General features: G+C 44.9%; 1 protein-coding gene across 3 annotated transcripts in view; it reads left to right on the top strand.

The window, feature by feature from the left end:
* DHX38 (DEAH-box helicase 38) overlaps positions 1-23,491 on the top strand; it is a 1,001,715-nt gene that overhangs the window by 749,200 nt on the left and 229,024 nt on the right. For all 3 annotated transcript variants that reach the window (XM_069216597.1, XM_069216600.1, XM_069216598.1), the window contains exons 20-22: positions 16,199-16,407; positions 16,932-17,086; positions 17,457-17,612. In XM_069216597.1, the coding sequence (XP_069072698.1) occupies positions 16,199-16,407; positions 16,932-17,086; positions 17,457-17,612 (520 nt within the window). The remainder of the gene's footprint in view (positions 1-16,198; positions 16,408-16,931; positions 17,087-17,456; positions 17,613-23,491) is intronic.

Below are 23,491 nucleotides of genomic sequence, written 5' to 3'. Positions count from 1 at the left end.
AATCTCAGTCGAGATCACCAACAAACCCACAAATGGGAAATTCATCCCCAGATACTACAAACTTACTTTAAAAGCTGGGGAACACCACGAATAGACCTATTCGCAACAAAAGAAAACGCAAAATGCCAAAACTTCGCGTCCAGGTATCTGCACCCTCACTCCAAGGGCAACGCGTTATGGATGAGTTGGTCAGGGATATTTGCTTACGCTTTTCTCCCCTCTCCCACTCCTTCCGTATCTAGTAAACAAATTGAGTCAAAACAAACTCAAACTAATACTAATAGCACCAACTTGGGCTCACCAGCCATGGTACACAACACTACTAGATCTGTCAGTAGTACCTCATATCAAACTACCAAACAGACCAGATCTGTTAACTCAACACAAACAACAGATCATACACCCGAATCCAGCATCGCTCAATCTAGCAATCTGGCTCCTGAAATCTTAGAATTTGGACATTTAGACCTTACACAAGAATGTATGGAGGTCATTAAACAAGCAAGAAAAGCTACTACAAGACATTGTTACGTAAATAAATGGAAAAGATTTGTTTATTACTGCCATAATAATCAAATTCAACCACTACATGCGTCCGCAAAAAACATTGTAAGCTACTTATTACACTTACAAAAATCTAATCTAGCTTTTTCGTCCATTAAAATACATCTCACAGTACTATCTGCAGATTACACATTCCACATCACTGTTTAGAATCCCAGTCATCAAAGCATTTTATGGAGGGTCTAAAAAGAATCATACTCCCAAGAACGCCACCAGTTCCCTCATGGAACCTCAATATTGTATTGACACGACTCATGGGTCCACCATTTGAACCCATGCACTCTTGTGAAATGCAATACTTAACCTGGAAAGTAGCCTTCCTAATAGCTATCATATCTCTTAGAAGAGTAAGTGAAATACAAGCATTTATTATACAAGAACCCTTTATACAAATACACAAACATAAAGTGGTTCTACGCACAAATCCAAAATTTTTACCAAAAGTTATATCACCGTTCCACCTAAACCAAACAGTGGAACTCCCAGTCTTTTTTCCACAACCAGACTCAGTAGCCGAAAGAGCCTTACATACATTAGACATCAAAAGAGCACTAATGTATTACATTGATAGAACAAAACAATTTCGCAAGACAAAACAATTGTTTGTAGACTTCCAAAAACCTCATGCAGGAAATCCAATATCCAAACAAGGCATTGCCAGATGGATAGTGAAATGTATTCAAACCTGCTATGTTAAAGCAAAGAGAGACCTGCCTATTACCCCAAAGGCACACTCCACTAGAAAGAAAGGCGCCACAATGGCCTTTCTATGAAATATAACTATGACAGAAATATGTAAGGCAGCCACATGGTCTACGCCTCATACATTCACAAAACACTACTGTGTAGATGTGTTAACAACACAACAAGCCACAGTAGGACAGGCAGTATTACGAACATTATTTCAAACAACTTCAACTCCTACAGGCTAAGCCACCGCTTGTGGGGAGTAACTGCTTACTAGTCTATGCACAGCATGTGTATCTGCAGTTACACATGCCATCGAACGGAAAATGTCACTTACCCAGTGTACATCTCTTCGTGACATGAGACGCTGCAGATTCACATGCGCCCTCCCGCCTCCCTGGGAGCCTGTAGCCGTTTTAAGTTGATGAAAAATATATATTATATGTTGATAAAACTTGTAAATTTGTAAATATATATCACTTTTAATCACATTATGTACATACATACATACTTACTCCATTGCATGGGCACCTTTACTATATACACAACTCCTACCTCACCCTCTGCGGGGAAAAACAATCTAAGATGGAGTCGACGCCCATGCGCAATGGAGCCGAAAGGGAGGAGTCCCTCGGTCTCGTGACTCGAAAAGACTTCGTCGAAGAAAAACCACTTGTAATACTCCGACCCCAACACTAGATGGCAGGATAATGCACAGCATGTGAATCTGCAGCGTCTCATGCCACGAACAGATGTACACTGGGTAAGTGACATTTTCCATAAATATATATATATATATATACATACATACATACACACACACACACATATATATGTAAAAAGATTATCTTTATATACATGTATGCAGCCTAAGGAAAGGCTGAAAATGCCACTTATATTAGATTTTCCTTTAATAAGCCTCTTACCAGAATAAAACGTGTAGGAAGTTGGCTCTGTATATACTATTTCAAAGTAAGAAATAGTGTGCACAGAGTCCAATGGTTCCCCTTAGAGGTAAGATAGTGGCAAAATTAGATAATTCTAATGCTCTATTTTGTGGTATTGTGGTCGAGCAGTAGGCTTATCAGAGGGTAGTGTTAAGCATGTGTTGTACACACACAGGCAATAAATGAGGAACACACACTCAAAGACTTACTCCAGGCCAGTAGATTTTTATATAGAAAAATATATTTTCTTAGTTTATTTTAAGAACCACAGGTTCAAGATTTGCAGTAAACACTTTAAATGCAAGGTACTTCACTTAGATACTTTAGGAACTTTGAATAAAAGCCATATCATATACAGTCTTTGTAAAAATGGCAATAAGCTACTTTCAAAGTGGACACAGTGCAAAAAATCAGCAATTCCTGGGGGAGGTAAGTAAAGGTTAGATTAGGAGGTAAGTAAAACACTTAAAAGTCTCAGTTCTGGGGCATAGGCAGCCTACCGTTGGGGGTTCAAGGCAACCCCAAAGTTACCACACCAGCAGCTCAGGGCCGGTCAGGTGCAGGGGTCAAAGAGGTGCCCAAAACACATAGGCGCCTATGGAGAACAGTGGTGCTCTGGTTCCAGTCTGCCAGCGGGTAAGTACCTGCGTCCTCGGGGGAGGCAGACCAGGGGGGTTTTGTAGAGCACTGAGGGGGACACAAGTAGGCACACAAATCACACCCTCAATGGCACAGCGGTGGCCGGGTGCAGTGTGCAAAGCAGGCGTCGGGTTTAGTATTGATTTCTATGGAGGGACCCAGGGGTCACTCTAGCGGTGAAGACAGGCACAGGGGGGGGCTTCTTGGGACAGCCACCACCTGGGCTAGGCAGAGGGTAGCCTGGGGGTCACTCCTGCGCTGAAGTTCAGTTCCTTCAGGCCCTGGGGGCTGCGGGTGCAGTGCTGGTTCCAGGCGTTGGGTCCCTTGTTACAGGCAGTCGCGGTCAGGGGGAGCCTCCAGATTCTCTCTGCAGGTGTCGCTGTGGGGGTTCAGGGAAGTCGTCTCTTGCTACTCACGGGCTAGCAGTCGCAGGAGAGTCCTCCCTGTGGTGTTTGTTCTCTGGATCTCGAGCCGGCGGCGTCGAGTGCAGAGTGTGAAGTCTCACACTTTCGGCAGGAAACGTGCAGTCTTTGAAAGTTGCTTCTTTGTTGCAAAGAAGTAGCTGGTTTTGAGCATGGCCGCTGCTCATGGGAGTTTCTTGGTCCTTTAGTCCAGGACAGTCCTCTGAGGCTTCAGAGATCACGGGTCCCTGTTGGATGCGTCACTGGTTGCAGGTTTTCAAAGTTGGAGACAAGCCGGTAGGGCTGGGGCCAAAGCAGTTGTCGTCGTCCGTCTTGTCTGCAGGCTTGTAGGTCAGCAGTCCTTCTTGTTTCTTCAGGTTGCAGGAATCTGATTTCCTGGGATCTGGGGTGCCCCTAAATACTAGATTTAGGGGGTGTTTAGGTCTGGGAGGGCAGTAGCAAATGGCTCCTGTCCTTGAGGGTGGCTACACCCTCTTTGTGCTTCCTCCCTGTGGGGATGGGGGGCACATCCCTAATCATATTGGGGGAATCCTCCAAACTCAAGATGGAGGATTTCTAAAGGCAGAGGTCACCTCAGCTCAGGACACCTTAGGGGCTGTCCTGACTGGTGGGTGACTCCTCCTTGTTTTTCTCATTATCTCCTCCAGCCTTGCAGCCAAAAGTGGGGGCAGTGGCCGGAGGGGCGGGTATCTCCACTAGCTGGGGTGCTGTAACAAAAGGGGTGAGTTCCTGTAGGGCGAGGTGAGAAGCACCTCCACCCAGTACAGGCTTTGTTCCTGGCCACAGAGTGACAGAGGCACTCTCCCCATGTGGCCAGCAACATGTCTGGTGTGTGGCAGGCTGGTAGAAACTGGTCAGCCTACACTAGAAGTCAGATTGGTATTCCGGGGGCATCTCTAGGATGCCCTCTGGGTGTATGTTACAATAATGTGCACACTGGCATCAGTGTGCATTTATTATGCTGAGAAGTTTGATACCAAACTTCCCAGATTTCAGTGTAGCCATTATGGAACTGTGGAGTTTGTGTTTGACAAACTCCCAGACCATATACTCTTATGGCTACCCTGCACTTACAATGTCTAATGTTTTGCTTAGACACTGTAGGGGCATAGTGCTCTTGCACATATGCCCTCACCTGTGGTATAGTGCACCCTGCCTTAGGGCTGTAAGGCCTGCTAGAGGGGTGACTTACCAATGCCACAGGCAGTGTGAGGTTGGCATGGCACTCTGAGGGAGGTGCCATGTCGACTTAATCTTTTTCTCTCCACCAGCACACACAAGCTGTGAGGCAGTGTGTATGTGCTGAGTGAGGGGTCCCCAGGGTGGCATAAGACAGGCTGCAGCCCTTAGAGACCTTCCCTGTCATCAGGGCCCTTGGTACGAGGGGTACCAGTTACAAGGGACTTATCGGAGTTCCAGGGCTGTGCCAATTGTGGAAGCAAAGGTACAGTTTAGGGAAAGAACACTGGTGCTGGAGCCTGGTTAGCAGGGTCCCAGCACACTTTCAATCAAAACTTAGCATCAGCAAAGGCAAAACGTTAGGGGGTAAACATGCCAAGGAGGCATTTCCTTACAAAACATTTCTGTAAAACAGAAGAGAGAGCATAGAGTGCAAAACTGCAGATTTTATTCAGGCGAAAACTGAAGAGAAATCCAAAGGCATTATTAGCCAATAGGCTGCATTTAAAAGCATAACAAAGAAAAAACTGGCACTCATGCCTTTAAGACCTCCTAGACCTCCTAGACCTCCTGTATCCCATCATGCCCCAGAGGTGACAGTTGGATCAGTTCTTTTTTTGGGCTCCTTCAGTGAGGATCCCAGAGCATTATCTCTTTAGTCTTTCGACTTACTGAGGAAAAAATACTATAAAAACAGCAGAATTGTCTCTTCACTTGACATTTTTAAGTACATATATTTTATCAGTCTTAAAATGCCATCTCTTTTTAACAAATGCCCCTTTGTGGGACAAAGATGGCACTACCTGACGCACACTGTCTACATTGTCTGTTTGCCATCTACACATCACTCTGAAACATGCTAACATTGTAAACATTTTTCTAAAAGAACTCTGAAGGACAGAGAAAAGAGCAGACTTCATGCAATCCAGGAGAGAGGAAAGGTAAGACCTTCAAGAGGCTTTGGATAGTCAGAAGTCTCTTTTAAAGAACTCTTCTCTCAAGAACACAGAGAAAACCCATAAAAGCCATGAGAAAAACATCGTTCAGCATCGCTGAAGACAGGTGGGAGTACTACAGCGAAAGGAATTCCTATCTGTTTGTCGTTGGCGTCAGGATCGTCGTCAAGTGTGCCAGGGCAGAAGACGCCGAAGAGACGAATGGTGGAGAAGTCGCTGACGAGACACTTGACAATGCACGGACAGTTGACATTGAGACAGTGTTCGACTGCATGGAAATTGCCGTTGACCCAAATGATGTCGCACAAGAGGTCGATGCAGCAAGTGTCAGGCCAGCAAGGCTTGATGTCGAGGCGCTCGTCCCGGCAGTCGACGTCACCATCGGCTACAGGAAAACCTGGACCGATGTCGAAAGACACCCGTCGTCAGTCAACGTGAAGACACTCATCAACATCAAAAGATGGACGATGTCACAGAGAGAGAGAGCTAGGTCAATGTCAGGATCAATACTCTCGACGTTGAGAAATAGATCTCTCTCTTCAGAAATTAGAATTTTACCTACAGTGAGCACACCAGTGACAGAAAGATCTCCAGCTCAATCGCCATTTCTCACTCATCTCCATCAAAGTTCAGGATCTGATTTTTTCCAAACCTACTCGCCTTCCAGGCATACACCTACTCTGAGATGTACTCCATAGTGTATGTTTTCACCTGAACTTGCAACTCCTCTGATGCACAAATTACCGCAGAGAAAATCCAGAAGTCCGCAGAGACTGAAATCACCAGCTATGACGCACAGAACAAGATCTAGGACACCACATAGGAGTTCACAATCAAGGTCTCGCCATTCCTACTGCTCCACATCTTGCCGAATGCATAGATCTCCTTCCTGTTCTACAACATCTCGGTCTTTGGTGAGAGATTATTCACCAGCATTATCTGAGTCACCCCCGTGAGGGTCTCTCCAGTGGACAAACCTTGTTACTTTCAATGATGTTCTCGTCAGAGTGGCAGAAAATCTGTGATTTTTTTTAAACGCTCCACCACAGATTGGTTTCCAGACCGCTTGTACTACTGGTTCCTGGTTTTTTGGAGCCAGCTAGGCAAGTCTTCCTGACTCCAGCTTTGTTGCATGCTGCACCATCAAGAATCCTTAAAAATACAAAGCTCCTGACCAGCACCCTCACTTTCTCTGGATCGTCCTCCAGACTTGGTTATAATAGTGGGTGCTGGTGCATCATCATCATTATCATCCGCAGAGCCTCCAGATAAGGATAGTAAACAATTTGATTTGGTAGGGAAGTAGATGTGCCACACCTTTGCCTCTTTCATGAAGGTTGCCAGCTCATCTGCACTACTTGGGAGGTATGACAGATCATTATGGGACTCCCTGTGCAGATTTACGGAAAAATTGCCAAGGGAGGGCAGACAGGATTTTCAAGAAATTCTGGAGGTAAGCGCTTGGTTGCAAACCAGGTGATCAGTGCTGCAACTGACGCCTCTCACCTCGTAGCCCATGGCTATTTGCATGGAATGTGTGCAAGACATGCTTGCATCTTAGCTCTGACTTACAGGCCTTAAACTTGAGGCCCAGCAAAGAATCTTAGATCTACCCTTCACTGGAACATCCCTTTTCGGCACACATGCTGATAAAATGGCAAACATAAAGCAGAGTTGGATACTCTTAAAGCAGTGGGCCTCGAGAAGTTAAAAGAATTCCTGTGCAAATGTAGGCCTTATGACCAGTAACCGTACCAGCAGAGGGTTCAAACCCCTCACTGAGTTCCATACCAGCAACATCACGCCTAACCACACTACCACCCCCAGAACGAGGGAAGGATAGAACGAGGGAAAGGTACTCCTTGGCCCTCTGCATCTTTCTCTAAAACGCAGCCAAAGCAACGAGTTATTGCTTCCCTCTTCTCCGTTTCCCGCTTAGGTGGGAGAAATATTGTCAAATATCTAGATGAGGCGGAAAATAAACAACAAATTGGTCTTGAACATTGTTCAAAATGGTTACTCACTCAGGTTCAAGTCACCTTCTCCGGCTGTCCCACCAAAAACAACATTCTGTCATCTACACGCCTTACTACGAAACGAAGTAGACATGCTGCTCCAAAAAGAAGCAATAGAGGAGGTCCCTTTCTCGCAGTGGGGAACAGGAATATACTCACGCTGCTTTCTAGACCCGTTCTAGACCTGAAGCTTCTTAACAAGTTAATTCTCAAGGAGAAATTCAGAATGCTTGCCTTTCACTAGCTCTACTTCCAGCTCCTTCAGGGGGACTGGATGTGCTCCATCGATCTTCAGGGCGCCTACTTCCACATTCCAATTTGCAAAAAAACATGGGAGGTTTCTGCGCTTCAGAGGGTCATCCAAGCATGACCAGTACAGGGTATTATCCTTTGGGCTCAAATCCGCACATCGGACATTCACGAAATGCACGGCGTTAGTTGCTGCGTAACTGTGGAGGGAGAAAATATTCATCTACCCATACTCAGACGACTGGTTGATCAAGAGCTCCTCTCCAGCGCTTACGCAAACTCACTATCAGACCCGACTCGAAACTCTACAATATCTGGGTCTACAAGCAAACTTCAAAAGGTCAACACCAGTACTGACTCAAACACTATGCTACCTGGAATTGACTCTGGATACAAGCCATGCAAAAGTGTATCCTTCGAGGAGAGATTATCCTCAATCAATATGAAATGTGGTTTTCTTCTCCTCACCCATCGTCCATTGGTCAGACAAGTAGCATTGCTGCTGGTGTTGATGGCCTCCTGCATCTTTATCTTCCCTAATGCCTGACTGCACATGAAACCTCTACAACTAGCACTGGAAGATCAGTGGTATCAGTATCCATACTTATGGGACAACAGAGTTGTCATCACACAAGACTCCAGGCAGTCACTCAAGTGGTGGATGAACAATCGGCACGTACGGATCGTAATGCCTTTTCACTGGGAGCTTCCCAAACAAACTCTTGTCACGGACCCTTTCCTCCAGGGTTGGGGGCTCCCATGGGTTCTCTACAAGTTCAAGACTTGTGATCAGACAAGGCACAGCTCTATCAGGGTGCATGTACCTGTGTATGAGGGCACCCCTGCATGAGCAGAGATGCCCTCACAAACTCCAGCTCCATTGTCCTGGACTTGGTGAGAACGGGGATGACATTTTATGCGTGTTCTCAACATAGGTCACTACCTAAGTCCAGCTACGTAATGGTAACTCCAAACCTGGGCATGTTTGGTATCAAACATGGCAGAATCATACCCCAATACTGTTGCCAGTATTGGTTGTATTATTCCATGCAGTCTTGAGGTTCGTTAGAGGACCACCAGCATTGTTCCTACCAACTTTCTGGGGTTTTCCGGGCATCCCATGCTGCTGCCACCTCTCAGACAGGTTTCTGCCCTCCTGCTGCTTGAGCAGCTCAAGCCTAGGAGGCAGAACAAAAGTTTTCCTTTGGGAGAGGGGTTGTAAAACCCCCACCAAACAAAGGGAGCAGAAATGTTGATGCTGCAGGGAAGAGAGTGGCATCCCATGCAGCCAACCAATGGAGAATAGCCAACTCTCAGGTGTTGTTGGCTAGATACGATAGGGCCCATTGGGATGAGATGAAAGATATAATTCAGGATCTCCCCAAGGAACACCAAAAGAGGGCACAGCAGATAGTAGAGGAAGGGCAAGCTATCTCCAATAACCAAATTAGGTTTGCCCTAGACTCGCAGACACAGCTGCCAGGAGCGTCAACACTGCTGTAACAGTCAGGGAGGCACACATGGCTCGGGTCCTCCGGGTTAAAACCTGAAATTCAACAAGTGGTGTTGAATATGCCGTTCAATAAAAAAACAACTTTTCGGCCCAGATGTGGACACTGCAATTGAAAAATTGCGTAAAGACTCAGACACCGCAAAGGCCATGTGTGCGCTATACACCACACAATACATGGGATCCTTTCGGAAACCACAGTTTAGTGGTGGATTTAGGCCCCAGAGTACAGAGCCATCCACATCACAGCCAAAATCACCCTACCAACCCCAATATCAAAGAGGTAGTTTCAGAGGTTATTGAGGCCAGTATCCCAGAGGCAGGGGAAAATATCAGACATCAAAACAAGCCTCACAAGGTAAACAGTGACTTGTATAATTCCTTCCCAATTCACACCTCCCCTGTGGCGGAAGACTGCAAATGTTCCACAACAATTGGCTAAACATTACCTCAGACAACTGGGTATTATCAATTATCCGCAATGACTATTGCCTAGAATTGATAAAAACTCCACCAAAATCACACAGGCTATCCACAGACCATATCACTCTGTTACAGGAAGAGGTCAAATCTCTATTACTCAAAAAAGCAATAGAACCCGTGCCACAAAATCAAGTAGGAACGGGAGTTTACTCACTGTATTTCCTCATTCCGAAAAAGGATGGCACCTTAAGGCCAATATTAGATCTCAGAACCCTCAATCTTTACATTCTGTCAGAACACTTTCATATGGTAACACTACAGGATGTTATCCCACTACTTCAGCAACACGATTTCATGGCAGCATTAGACCTCAAAGATGTGTATTTTCACATACCCATCCGTCCCACACACATAAAATATCTCAGGTTTTTCATTCAAGGAAAGCACTATCAGTTCAAAGTGTTACCCTTTGGAATAACAACAGCTCCAAAGGTTTTCACAAAGTGCCTAGCGGTAGTCGCAGCCTACCTAAGAAGACAACACATACATGCCTTTCCATATCTAGATGATTGGCTAATAAAATCAAACAGTCGAACACAGTGTCAAAACCATGCGCATTATGTAATACAAACTCTGCACATGCTAGGTTTCTCAAAGTCACAACTACAGCCTGCGTAAATATAACAGTATTTAGGGGCAATACTAAATACTAAAAAAGTGCTTGCAAGTCCAAATACGCAGAGAATACAAGCATTCCACAATATATTAGCACAAATAAAGACAGGTCAACAATACACTGTCAAATTTGTCATGAGACTATTAGGTATGATGGCATCGTGTATTGCAAGTGTTCCATATGCAAGACTAAACATGCGGCCCTTGCAACAGTGCCTTTCACAACAATGGTCACAAGCACAGGGTCAACTTCAAGATCTAGAGTTGATAGACCACCAAACATACATGTCCCTTCAGTGGTGGCATTCCACAAATCTAAACAAAGGGCGGCCGTTTCAAGACCCTGTGCCTCAGACCATAGTTACAACAGATGCATCAATGATTGGCTGGGGAGCTCACCTCAACAATCACAACATTCAAGGACAATGGGATTCACAACACAAAGAGCTACACATAAATCACTTAGAGCTGTTAGCTGTCTTCCTAGCACTCAAAGCTTTTCAGCCTCTCCTTATTCACAAGAATGTTCTGATGAAAACAGACCACATGACCACTATGTATTACCTAAGCAAACAAGGAGGGACACATTTGTCCCAACTTTCCCTCCGAACTCAAAAGATTTAGAAATGGGCAATACACAATCAAATTCACCTGGTAGCACAATACATTCCAGGGATACACAACCAGCTAGCGGATGTTCTCAGCAGAAATCATCAACAGACACACAAGTGGGCGATTCACCCTCAAGTACTCCAAAAATACTTTCAACAGTGGGGAACACCAGACATAGATCTGTTCGCCACAAGCCCGAAAACACAAAATGCCAAAACTTTGCATCCAGATACCCACATCCCCTATCCATGGGCAATGCTCTATGGATGACTTGGTCAGGGCTATTTGCTTACACTTTTCCCCCTTTCCTGCTCGTTCCATTTCTAGTCAACAAATTGCGTCAAAACACGCTCAATCTGATACTCATAGCACCAATGTGGGCACGTCAACCGTGGTACACAACACTACTAGACCTGTCAGTAGTACCACACTCCAAACTCCCAAACAGGCCAGATCTGTTGACGTAAAACAAAGGGCAGATCAGGCACCCAAATCCCAACACTCTTAATCTAGCGATTTGGCTCCTGAGATCATAGAATTTGGGTATTTACAACTTCCAACTGAATGTATGGAAGTAATTAAGCAAGCAAGAAAACCCACTACCAGACAGTGATATGCCAACAAATGGAAAATATTTGTATATTACTGTCATGGAAAATATTTGTATATTACTGTCAGTCTAAACAAATTGTCCCTTTTTCAGCATCAATACAAGATATTGTATGTTATTTGCTTAATTTGCAAAAATCAAATCTAGCATTCTCTTCTATAAAAATACATCTCACTGCAATTTCTTCATATTTGCAAAATATACAGTGGATGTCTTTATTTAGAGTACCTGTTATCAAAGCCTTCATGGAAGGCTTAAAAAGCATCATTCCACCCAGAACACCTCCAGTTCCTATTTGGAATTTAAATATAGTGTGTACGCGACTTATGGGCCCACCATTTGAACCTATGCACTCATGTCAAATGCAATTTTTAACATGGAAAGTTGCCTTCCTAGTCGCAATTACATCATTGCGAAGAGTTAGTGAAATTCAAGCTTTCACTATTGAAGAACCATTCATACAGGTACACAAACATAAAGTTGTACTACGAACTACCCTAAATTTCTTCCTAAAGCATTATCCCCTTTTCATATCAATCAAACAGTGGGAACTACCAGTCTTCTTCCCACAACCAGATCCTGTAGCAGAAAGAACTCTACATACATTAGACATTAAAAGAGCTCTAATGTACTACATAGATAGAACAAAACCACTCAGGAAGACTAAACAGCTATTTGTAGCTTTTCAAAAACATCATACTGGTAACCCCATTTCAAAACAAGGTTTAGCAAGATGGATAGTAAAATGCATCCAAACATGTTACCTTAAAGCTAAAAGACAACTCTTAGTTGTTCCTAAAGCACATTTCACAAGGAAGAAAGGTGCTACAATGGCCTTCTTGGGAAATATACCAATGGCTGAATTATGTAAAGCAGCTACTTGTTCAACACCACATACATTTACTAAACACTATTGTGTAGATGTTTTAGCAACACAGCAAGCCACAGTAGGTCAAGCTGTACTCAGAACCTTATTTCAACCAACTTCAACTCCTACAGGCTAACCACCGCTTTTATGGGAGGACTAACTGCTTTGTAGTCTATGTACAGCATGTGTATCTGCAGCTACACATGCCATCGAAAGGAAAATGTCACTTACCGAGTGTACATCTGTTTGTGGCATGTTCCACTGCAGATTCACATGCACCCTCCCACCTCCCCGGAAGCCTGAAGTAGTTTAAGTTAACCACATTTGTGTGTATATATGTATATATATATATATATATATATATATATATATATATATATATATATATATATATATATATATATATATATATATTTATATTTACCATTCCATTAGCATGGACATCTCTTTTCTTTATAATCCATCACTCCTACCTTACCCTCTGTGGGAAAAAAATCTAACATGGACTCGATGCCCATGCGCAATGGAGCCGAAGAGGAGGACTCACTCGATCCTGTGACTCGAAAACACTTCTTCAAAGAAAAACAACTTGTAACACTCTGAGCCCATTACTAGATGGCAGACGTATGCACAGCATGTGAATCTGCATTGGAACATGCCACGAACAGATGTACACTGGGTAAGTGACATTTTCCATATTTATATATGTATGTGCTCTGGGGTCCCTGTGCATGGGCAGGAATGTTCAGTGCTCATTCCTTTGAGGAAGAGAACTAGGATTACAGGTAAGTAACTTAGCCTTACTGCAACAGGCGCAAACCATCCACCAATCATATAGTATCATTAGTCATTGGTGCATCAGAAATAAAGCAATCTCTATCTGTATACAAACATGCATATTTTCCTATATATAGAGATACAACATTGTATATAGCAGAGATGTTCCAGTAAGGTCTAGCTGATCCTTTATTCTAGGTCACTGCCCTTGTAACCAGCAGGAGCTGTGCTGTTAAAGAGCAACCCCAGTTGAATTCTCAATTCTAGCAGGATTATTGTTCCATCAGTAAAGTCTTCCCTGCCTGTTCTTTCGTAAGCGAGCAAAGCCACATCATGTAACTGTCCTTTTTGACCACATACCCCCTTCTCTGCATCTACCACTGTTGGGCCTTCAGCACAGCATTGTAGTGCTAGGCCACTGTAATTTTTCTCTTCTACTTTCCCTCATTTTATCCTGAAGAAAAGATCACTCACTTTTAGTAAACGGTATTTCAGTGCATTCATTTCTTCCTGTTCTGTTTTGTTCTTTAAATATTTCCCTACGTCTGCTATGTTACTTTCATTTCCAGTCCCTCAATTTTCTTGCCAGTTTTGTAAATGCAACACTTATAAACAGCTGAACAATCACTGTAATAGCTATAATTCCTCTGGTCACTGGAAGTGTTCCCTCTAAATGTTAGGTTGCCCAGCTTTGAAACCGACCACTAACTTATTCCCATAATCCTGGTGTTGACATTTCATCCAATTTTCCTACTTCATCCTAATATGGCTTATTATTTTATGGATATTTTCAGAATTATCAACAATTAAGGTACACTATTCTGAACTGATCAATCCACAGACACCTCCCCCCCTTTGCTGGTGAAAACAAAATTCAATGCCATTCTATTGTGTAGAAAAGTTTTTCTAAGGGCATTCATTTATGCTTCATTTTGCCCAGTCCTCTGCTGTAGAATTAGCTACATGCTACTTAAGGATGGACAGTTTCCTTATTTCAGCTGTGTTCACACCTACCCCCAAAAGGAGATGTCAGAACTTTTAAAGAATCATTTTATAACTTTGTGTCAATTTGGAGTTGTTTCTAGGATTTCTGTAGCTGCCTCTTTTAACGTTTTTTTTGGATGTCTGTTGTCAGGACAGTGATCTCCAAATTCACTGTATCAATTTTCTTTCCTAAGGCAGACCTTGGCTCGCTCACTGCTAGCAGTATTTCCACTATTGAAGGCTCCAGAGGAACAAGTTGCACGAAGGCCCCTTGGTCATGCATGACTTTAGGTTCATCTCTTAAGTCTGATCATAGGAAGAAATATTTGTTCAGTTTGTTATGGTAGGCCCGGTTGTCCCCTCCTCAATTACCCAGAGAGGAATCCATACTAAAAAAAACACACTGCATTGTGAGTCACCCCATACAAGCTAACCCACTTTCTTCAGGAGCTCATCAATGCCTACCACCCCACTCCACAAACACCAAGGGCTGTTCCTTAAAGATGTTAGGTCACTGTCATCACTTGCCCAAGTGTGCAAGGGTGGTATGTCTTGGTCAGTACTATCCACCCGTTCCTAACAGACCTTCACCACCCTTGGCAGCGCACTTTGCGGCCCCTTGGTTTGCCCCATCCACAATGGACTTTTTAAAAAGAAATTACAGGACAGAACCCAGTTGGGCCTACTCTTGGGGCATCATCAAGCCTTTGCTGGCAGGGGCGTATCAGTCCTTTGGGGGCACATCCAATGGGGCCCAGCCACCCACATACTGGAGACCTGGCTCTGGAGAATAACATGGGTAGGAGGATCGAAGGTCCACAGTGCTGCATGCTTGCCCCCACCTCTAGGATTTTCAGGCCTTGCTCTTGCCAGACTTTGCAGACCATGAGGCACCCTTAGGTCTCTCCACCACTCTCTGCAGGTGCTTTCTTTGGTCCCACACCACAATACAACTCTGCTGTTGATTTATCCTTCAGGGTCTCATTGTTCTGCACAAAGTAGACAGTGCGCTGCTGTGCAGGCCTCTCTTACTCTGCAGATATGTGTTGCCAGGCCTAGTCATCACACTGGGTGGGGTATCAAGACCTCCCTTGTATATAACACTGGGACATGCACACAGCGTGCTCCATCATCCCCTTTGCCAGGGTCATCACTCTTGGTGTCTGTGTACTTTCCCAATAGGCCCGAAGCACGACGTCAGCCTGACCAGCATGGTCATGGGTGGATTGTTTTGGGGGGTCAGGATGAGTCACAGGGAAAGTCTTTGTACCTTTCTCTGCAGTCTCCGAGATCTCTTTTGATGGGGAGCCCTTCACAAGAATCATTATTTAGTCATTGGGATGAGGATTGGGTCACTGATCCCAAACAGGTGTCTTCTATTTGGACCAGGCCACCACAGCTATGGTAGTATGTCAAATGTAAGTTTTGGTGAATGTGGGAGAGGTTATTACCCCATAGTTTCTGCTGTTACTACTTTAGTCCTTGGGCTTGCTGCCAGCGGTCATCATGACCCTCTCATGTGAGAATGGTGCAGTGTAGATTTATTTGTGTTATGATTGGAACCTGGAAGATGCATGGGTGTGGATGTAAAACCTGCTGCACAGGGTGTTTCTCTTCAGTGGAACTGACCAGCTTTTGTTATATTTTTTATCTTTGAAATAAGCAGTTGCCTGTCCTGCTACAGGGTAAACCTATTTTGTTATATGTGACTAATGGTAAAGGGCCCGAAAATACTGATATTTCCATATATTTAATTTCCTCCCTCTGGTACAGTTAGTCACCCTCTGCACATTACCAAAGCCCACGTTATTCCAATTTCACCTCTTGTTGGCTAAGTGCTTAAATTCAGCTACAGATCCACAGAAGGTTTCTTCTCATGAGAGATCACATAGGAAATGTCTGCACATTCTAATGCTTGCTCTTGGTATTCGGTATTTCAGTGAGGGAGACAGATTGCTCCATTTAAATGGTTTTCTTGAAACCTGGCTCTTATATGTGATGTTGGGGAGAAGGACTGAGAGACATAGCCCTTTGCAGTATGATGACACCTAAAACAAAACCCTTCTCTTGCTCTCTCACAGGCTGTACACACAGAGTGCCTTCAAGAATGAGCTGCTAACCACCACCGTTCCAGAAATCCAACGCACCAACCTAGCCAATGTAGTGCTGCTGCTCAAATCCCTTGGTGTCCAGGATTTATTGCAGTTCCATTTCATGGACCCGCCACCCGAGGACAACATGCTGAATTCCATGTATCAGCTGTGGATCCTGGGAGCAATGGACAATACAGGTAGAAATACCTTTGTGATGGATGAGCATAGACTGGGTTGGTGAATAAGTACCTTGAAAGTTGTTTTACACTAGCCTTTTATGCACAGAGAGTTTTAAAGTGAACATACGAGGAAAGGTGTGTGTGTGGAATGAAATGGCAAAGTTGACAAATTTTTATGCATCCATTTACATCGAATGACCTATTTTACAGGACCACCTTAGTTGGTGGCATGGTGAATATGAGCACAAAGTAAGTAAAACAGACTGGAGAAGAGAAAGAATGTGTTCTACAAAACCAATTGGGGGTTGGGAGGCGTTGAGAGAGAGCAGGAAGTGATGGTGTGGGGCAGAGGTACAAGAAAATGTATGATGTTGAGAAAGCACCCTTTAATAAAAAAATGGTAGTTTTGCCACAGGTCTTTAAAGTCAACTTGGCTACTATGTTTTGTATGTTGTTCTGCTGTGCAGCATTTCTCTGTTACATGTGGTAGTGCCCTAGTGTCCCCCTTAACTGTATGTGGTTTGTGTGTTTTTTTTCACTAGGGAGCCTAACTGCAACTGGGCGGCTGATGGTGGAGTTTCCCTTGGATCCAGCCCTTTCCAAAATGCTGATTGTGTCATGTGACATGGGCTGCAGCTCTGAGATTCTCATTATTGTTTCCATGCTTTCTGTGCCTGCCATCTTCTACAGACCTAAGGTAAAAGATAACTCAGGTGTAAGCTCAGAGCAGATGGAGAATTTTTAGGTAGCCTTCATGTAGACATTTTGTGGTAAATGGTATAGGTGATGTAAGTCCGTAGTGAGTATCTACTAAGATCCTACATGTACTGGATAATAGACAAACCTGGTATGTGATTCTCCACGTCATTTCTCAGAATAGATCCCATTCTTGTGTAGTGGAGTCTGCATTGTTTTCAGAGTGCATGTTCGACTTGGTGTAAATTTCTACTCTGGGTGATTTCTCATGCTATGCAGTGCCCAGCTGATCCATATTTCTACATGGCTTCTGCTATCAATGTTCTTACAGCAGAATTAACTGCTTTATTCTAATATATTCTCCTGTGCAGGGCCGTGAGGAAGAAAGTGATCAGATCAGGGAGAAGTTTGCTATTCCTGAGAGCGATCACCTGACCTATCTGAATGTGTATCTACAGTGGAAGAACAACAACTATTCAACCATCTGGTGCAATGAGCATTTCATTCATGCGAAAGCCATGAGGAAGGTAAGAGATGTAGCATTGTGACAGCTGTAAGCATCAAACCTAATGAAAAGTAGAGACATGTTGTCCCTCGTTATGAGTAACCTATTTTTACCGAACCATGTGCTAATACCTGTTTGAGCAGGGTTCAGAATCTCAAGTTTAGTGGTAACTAACCACATCCCACTCAGTATTCCCCAGGTGAATTTCAACAAGACATACCTGCCAAAATTTACCATGGAAAATGCCTTGTGAATATCAGTGTACGTGGATTTTAGTACATAAAGAACCAGAATTTTCATATTTCTTATTTGGATGTGAAAAACATGTAACAGCAGTTATTTATTGAGCCTGATGAATAACAATGCTCACAATATTTTTTTTATAGGGGGCTGATAAATAGCTCATTCTCCAACAGGCAACTCATATTGAGGGCCATAGTTTTGTAACTTAACCCGACATATCTACCTCCAACAGTCATGTAACATATGGATGTGCTAAGTCTTAAAGGTCTTGTGTTGGGTTCCATCCTGTCAAGAGACTGCATCCTTCACCAGAAGATGTGTGTCCGCTAACCACATACAATCCCTTAGTCTAAAAACATTGGGTTAGTTTTCACCATATATCACTCAACCTCTGACTAATTTTCCAGATCTGCCACTTTAGCTCCACAAAATTCTGTCAGTCTCCTCCTCTGTCACCCTCTTTCCAGTAGACATTGACCACTCCAATCAGCATTGGGCCCAAATCCAATTGTTGTGAACTTAATTTTGCAGTCTCAGCTATGTTTTGGACAGTCACATCTTTAAAGTTTATCACCTATACCCCTGCTGCCGAACTCCAAGGCCATTAAAACAAAAAACAAAAAAGAAAAGTAGCATAAAGCCAACCCCATTTACAAGGGTCTGCAGCATTACCAGACAGGGTATTGAATAAACTCCTTACATTTTCACTGCCTCTCTGAAGTTTTTCATTGACAGAAATGCAACAGTCACATAAGACATCAACTTAGCTCCTCTAATCCTTCCTTGCCTATCACTGCACCCCTTACTTCAGTCCTTATCTTACATTTCTGCTTGGGTTCAGTTTTATATCACTCTTAGACTTCTTAAATGACCTCAACACAGCCAAGAGTGCGAGATCTCTGCAAGGTCCTGTTGATTTGCACTTTTCGAGGCACTTGCAGTTCTTCTCTCAAACTGCTTGAGACTCCACAATTCTTTCCTCACATCAGGAACTCCATTGTTTAAAGTTGCAGTCATTTCTCCTCTGTTGAGTACACTTTCTGCTGAATCCTCTTTCTTATAAAACTGTAGTCTTACCTCCAACCTGCCACCTCTTGCTAAACGTTTGAAACACATTGCAATTTGCTATTTGTAAGCCATTCTTCCCGGTGACAATTGGCAACACCCCTATCCCTCAGAAGCACAGAGTTAACTATGGCCTTAATCACCCAGGCATGTTAGCTGCATTCAATAGAGTTTACAATGAAGTTTATGACCATGTTCTCATTGACCACTTAAAGGTAACTGCAGTGACCTGGATCTCGTTTCCATTCAGTCAGTCACCAAATCATTGGTCTTCATCCTTTCCAGTCTAAGACCTATATCTCTCATGTGGAGTCCCTCAGATTTCCTCTCCTCAACATTAATTGCCATCCAGTTAACATTTGAGCAGGCTTTGCCTGGCCTCTGCCTGCACACTTACCTGTGCCTGGTCCTCTGACCAGTATTAGCCCTTTCAGACCCGGCTCCATTGCTGACTCAAGTCTCCCTGCGTCTCCCGCCTCTCCAAAAGCCTGCCCTCTCTTGCAGTCCTGCGCTCTTTCTCTCATTTAACCACTGTTTGATGGAGACTTCTAGTTGCAGATGCCTTACCTTAGAATTATCCCCGGGCATCAGACTGGATCTGGAAGATTTTTTTTAGAGGAGTATCCCTGTGCACTGGTAGGTGGCATCATTCGGCTCTGTGTGGCGTCCTCTGCACCGGACGTGACGTGGTACTTACAAGTGCCACCCAGGCGTGCTGATGTCAGTTCTTTTCTTTTTGTGCCAGTCTGTGCAGATTCAAAGAAGAGCTACCCAGATTCATTTTTTGACCAACTTCTTTCAACGATTTGTCTCTTTTTGAATTGTTTTCCTCCTGTTTTGGCAGGAAGGTCCGATTCAGGCCCTGCAGCGTCTGTCACAGATCGATGTTGGTGACAGACCCGCACCTTGTATGTCTGTAGTGCCTCGAGCATGGCCACGACCGGAAGGCCCGTGCTGATTGCAGCAACATGAACCTGAAGGTCTTGAGAAAGCGATCCCTCAAGCTCCTGGCAGCTCAATGTCTGTCGCCATGACGATCTAAATCGTGGTTGAGAGGATGGTCCTGGGAGCAGTTGCGGAGCTCAAGATCTTTGTTGCACTTAGTTGTCAGGCCTCTCAGGTATTCCCACCACTAGAAGATATCAAAGGGATCTTGAACTTCGCCTCGTCCATCAGTCGATGAGGCAAGAGAGTTTTGTGCATCGAGACCTAGCTCCACGGTTGAGCCAGCGCCCGGGCCGTCTTGTGCCTCCCTGAGTTTCTTGGAGCCGGAGCAATATTTGGGCAGCCTGTTTCACCGGGTGTGCCTTTGAGCCCTGAGTGTTCAGAAAGGGCCCCATCTTGTTCCACTCCTACAGGTCCGGCCTCAACGGCAAAAGGGCCCTTTCTATCCATTCCTGGATCCGGACCGATGCCGGTCGTACCATGTCAACTTTCTCTGGTGCTGTTCCCGGTGCTGATCTCCCTATAGGAAAGTGCCCGTTTTTGACATGATCGCCCCCACTTTTTGCATGGTAATAGATGCAATTTTGAAAGTGCACTGGGTTCTGCAAACTAGGTCTCCAGTGCAAAATCTCTTTCTCTAAAACTGTACAATTGTTCCCCAATTGGCAGTACCTTTGGCAACCCTGCAAGACCCTGATAAACGGAACGTCTCGGTACCTAGGGCGTGCATACCAAAGAGGGTGCCAAGGGCTGCAACATGTACTGTGCCACTCTCAGGGACCACTTACTATCACATACACCCTGCTATTGCAGGGTGCATGTGTTGGTACAGCTAAAAGTGAAAACACAACATAGCACACAGCCTGTGTGCCATGTCCTCTAACACTTGCTTACAGCCCTAAGGCAGGGTGCATTATATTACATGTGAGGACAGATCTGCATGAGCAGATATGCCCTTGCTATGCCTTTGACGATACTTAGACGTAGGTAGTGAACAGGGAAGCCATTTTAAGTACATGTGGTGGACGCTGGTCAATACGAGTTGCCCAGCTATATGATGGCTTCACTAAAAATAGGGATGTTTGGTATCAAACATCTCATATTAATAAACCCTCACTGTTCACAGTGACGGATTTATTAATATATGCACCCAGCGAGCATTTATGAGGTACCCCCTGAAAACCTACCAACTACCAGTGTGCGGACTGACTAGTTTTAGCCAGCCTGCCACCACCAGACATGCTTCTGGCCTCTAAGGGTGAGAGCCTTTGCTCTCAGGCGGTCAGGAACAAAACCTGCTCTAAGAAAGGGGTTTGTACACCCCACCCAACAGGATGACCTGCTAGTCTGCATTCCAAGGCAGGAGGTTTCAAAGAAGCCCACCACTCATGGTATGCCGATCTGTATTTGTTTAAAAGAGACAGGACAGGTGGGAAATTTAGTATTTAGGGAGGTGTCTCCTCCCCTTAAGTCAGTCCCACCCCTAAGTTGAGCTGCCTGATCTGGACACAACAATTACAAATCTGCCATCTTGGTGTCAGCAGAATTAGGAAATATTGGACCGGGTTTTGCCCACTTTCCACAGGAAGTGGTCATTTAGGGGGTAGTGACCCCAAGGATAAGTAACTCATTGGCTGCAACCCTACAGTCCACTAAACACCCCTAAATTCAGTATTTAGGGGAGCACCTGGCACGAGGAAATCCGATTCCTGCTGACCTACGAGGAAGGGCACTCAAGAGCAGCAAAAGCAAAGGCTGAGGAAGAACTCCTGACATGGACCCAGCCCTGCCGGCCTGTCTTCTGTCAAATTGCACTAAAGTGGTCTCGTCCTGCAAGCTGACGTACCTCCAAAAGCCTGGAAGGACTGCCTGCCTTCACAAAGACCCAGGAACTCAAGAGGAGCAGCGGAGCTGCTTCCCTGCATCTTGCAGGCACCCCAAGAGAACTACAAGAACTCCAGACTGCTGAGAACTCGACACCTGAAAGCACCTCTGCACCTGTGCCGCCTAGCCCGAGTTGAAGTGCACCAACAGTGGCAGCTTGGTCCATCAGCTCTCCAGAGACAAATCCCACCTTGGACTCACCACCGCTGCCTGCAGCTTCTTCCTGCAGCTCCCTTCAACCGTGAGCTCTCCTGATGGAGAAAACCAGGCGCCTCAGAACACCTCTGCACCCATTGCCCCTGGACCATGGAGAAGAGGACCTTGAGAGCTGAGCCCACGTGTTCGTTCAGCCCGACTGGCCTCCCAGTCCAAGCCTGCAGCATCTTTGTCATTGATTCTCATTGACTAACATTGGGCACCTGACCCCGTACTACACCTCTGCACCCGGGATGACCCCAGTGCCGCCCTGCAGGAAGCTGGCTCTTTATATACTATCTCAAAGTGAGAGATAGTGTGCACAGAGTCCAGGGGTTCCCCTTCGAGGTTGATAGTGGCAATAATAGATAATACTAATGCTCTATTGATGGTAATGTGGTTGAGCAGTTAGGATTATCAGAGGGGACTGTTAAGCATTTGTTGTACACACACAGACAATAAATGGGAACACACACTCAGTCTTAACTCCAGGCCAGTAGGTTTTTTTATAGAAAAATATTATTTTCTTAAGTTATTTTAGAACCACAAGATTCAGATATCAAGTAAGTACATAAAGTAAGTACATAAATTGTAGAAGTACTTGGCATAGGTAAATGTAGAACTTTGAATCAAAACTGTAATGTACACAGTTTAGCGTAAAATGGCAATAAGCTATTGTACAAGTGGACACTGCAAAATTAAACAGTTCCTGGGGGAGGTAACTAAAGGTTAGTTTGTCAGGTAAGTAAAGCACTTACAAGTTCAGTCTCCAGGGCATAGGCAGTCCACCGTTGGGGGTTCAAGTCAACCCCAAACACATAGCACCAGCAACACAGGTCCGGTCAGGTGCAGAGGTCAAAGAGGGGCCCAAATAACATAGGCGCCTATGGAGACATGGGTGGCTCCAGTTCCAGTCTCCTAGCAGATAAGTACCTGCGTCCTCGGGGAGCAGACCAGGGTTTTTTTGTAGAGCAGTGGGGGGGGGGGGGGGGATGGTCCTAAACAGGCATTCAAAATACACTCTAATCGGCACAGGGGCAGCCGGGTGCAGTGTGTGAACAAGGTGTCGAGTTTGTGATTGAAATCGGTGGAGGGGCCCTGGGGTCACTCTGGTGATGCAGGCAGGGCACAGTGGGGCTTCTCGGCCAGCCACTGACTGGGCACAGATGAGGACCGCCTGCTGGTCATTCCTGCATCGGTAGTTGGTTCCTCTTGGGCCTGGGGGCTGCAGGTGCAGTGCTTTTTCCAGGCATTGGGTTCTTTGTAACCGGGCAGTCACGGTCAGGGGGATCCTCTGGATTCTCTCTGCAGGCGTCGTGGTGGGGGTGCAGGGAGGTCTTCTGAGGGTGGACATGTCATCCATCATCTTTTTTTGTTGCTAAAGTTGCTCTAAGTGGGAAGGGTATGCCCAGACGTGGGTCCCTTGCTCACTGTGCCACTGGATTCAAGCTAGCCCAGCTGATGAAGGACGATACCCTGAAACCAGTCCCAGGATGCTTGTTTACGGTCCAGGGAGGACCTGGCCTGGCAGTTCAGTCTTGACTGTTCCCAAGTGGAACATGGTCAAGA

The sequence above is a fragment of the Pleurodeles waltl genome, chromosome 12 (assembly GCF_031143425.1).
Source record: "Pleurodeles waltl isolate 20211129_DDA chromosome 12, aPleWal1.hap1.20221129, whole genome shotgun sequence".
NCBI classification, from domain to species: Eukaryota; Metazoa; Chordata; class Amphibia; order Caudata; family Salamandridae; genus Pleurodeles; species Pleurodeles waltl.
Note: the sequence above shows the minus strand (reverse complement) of the source record. Positions and strands in the feature narration are given on the sequence as shown.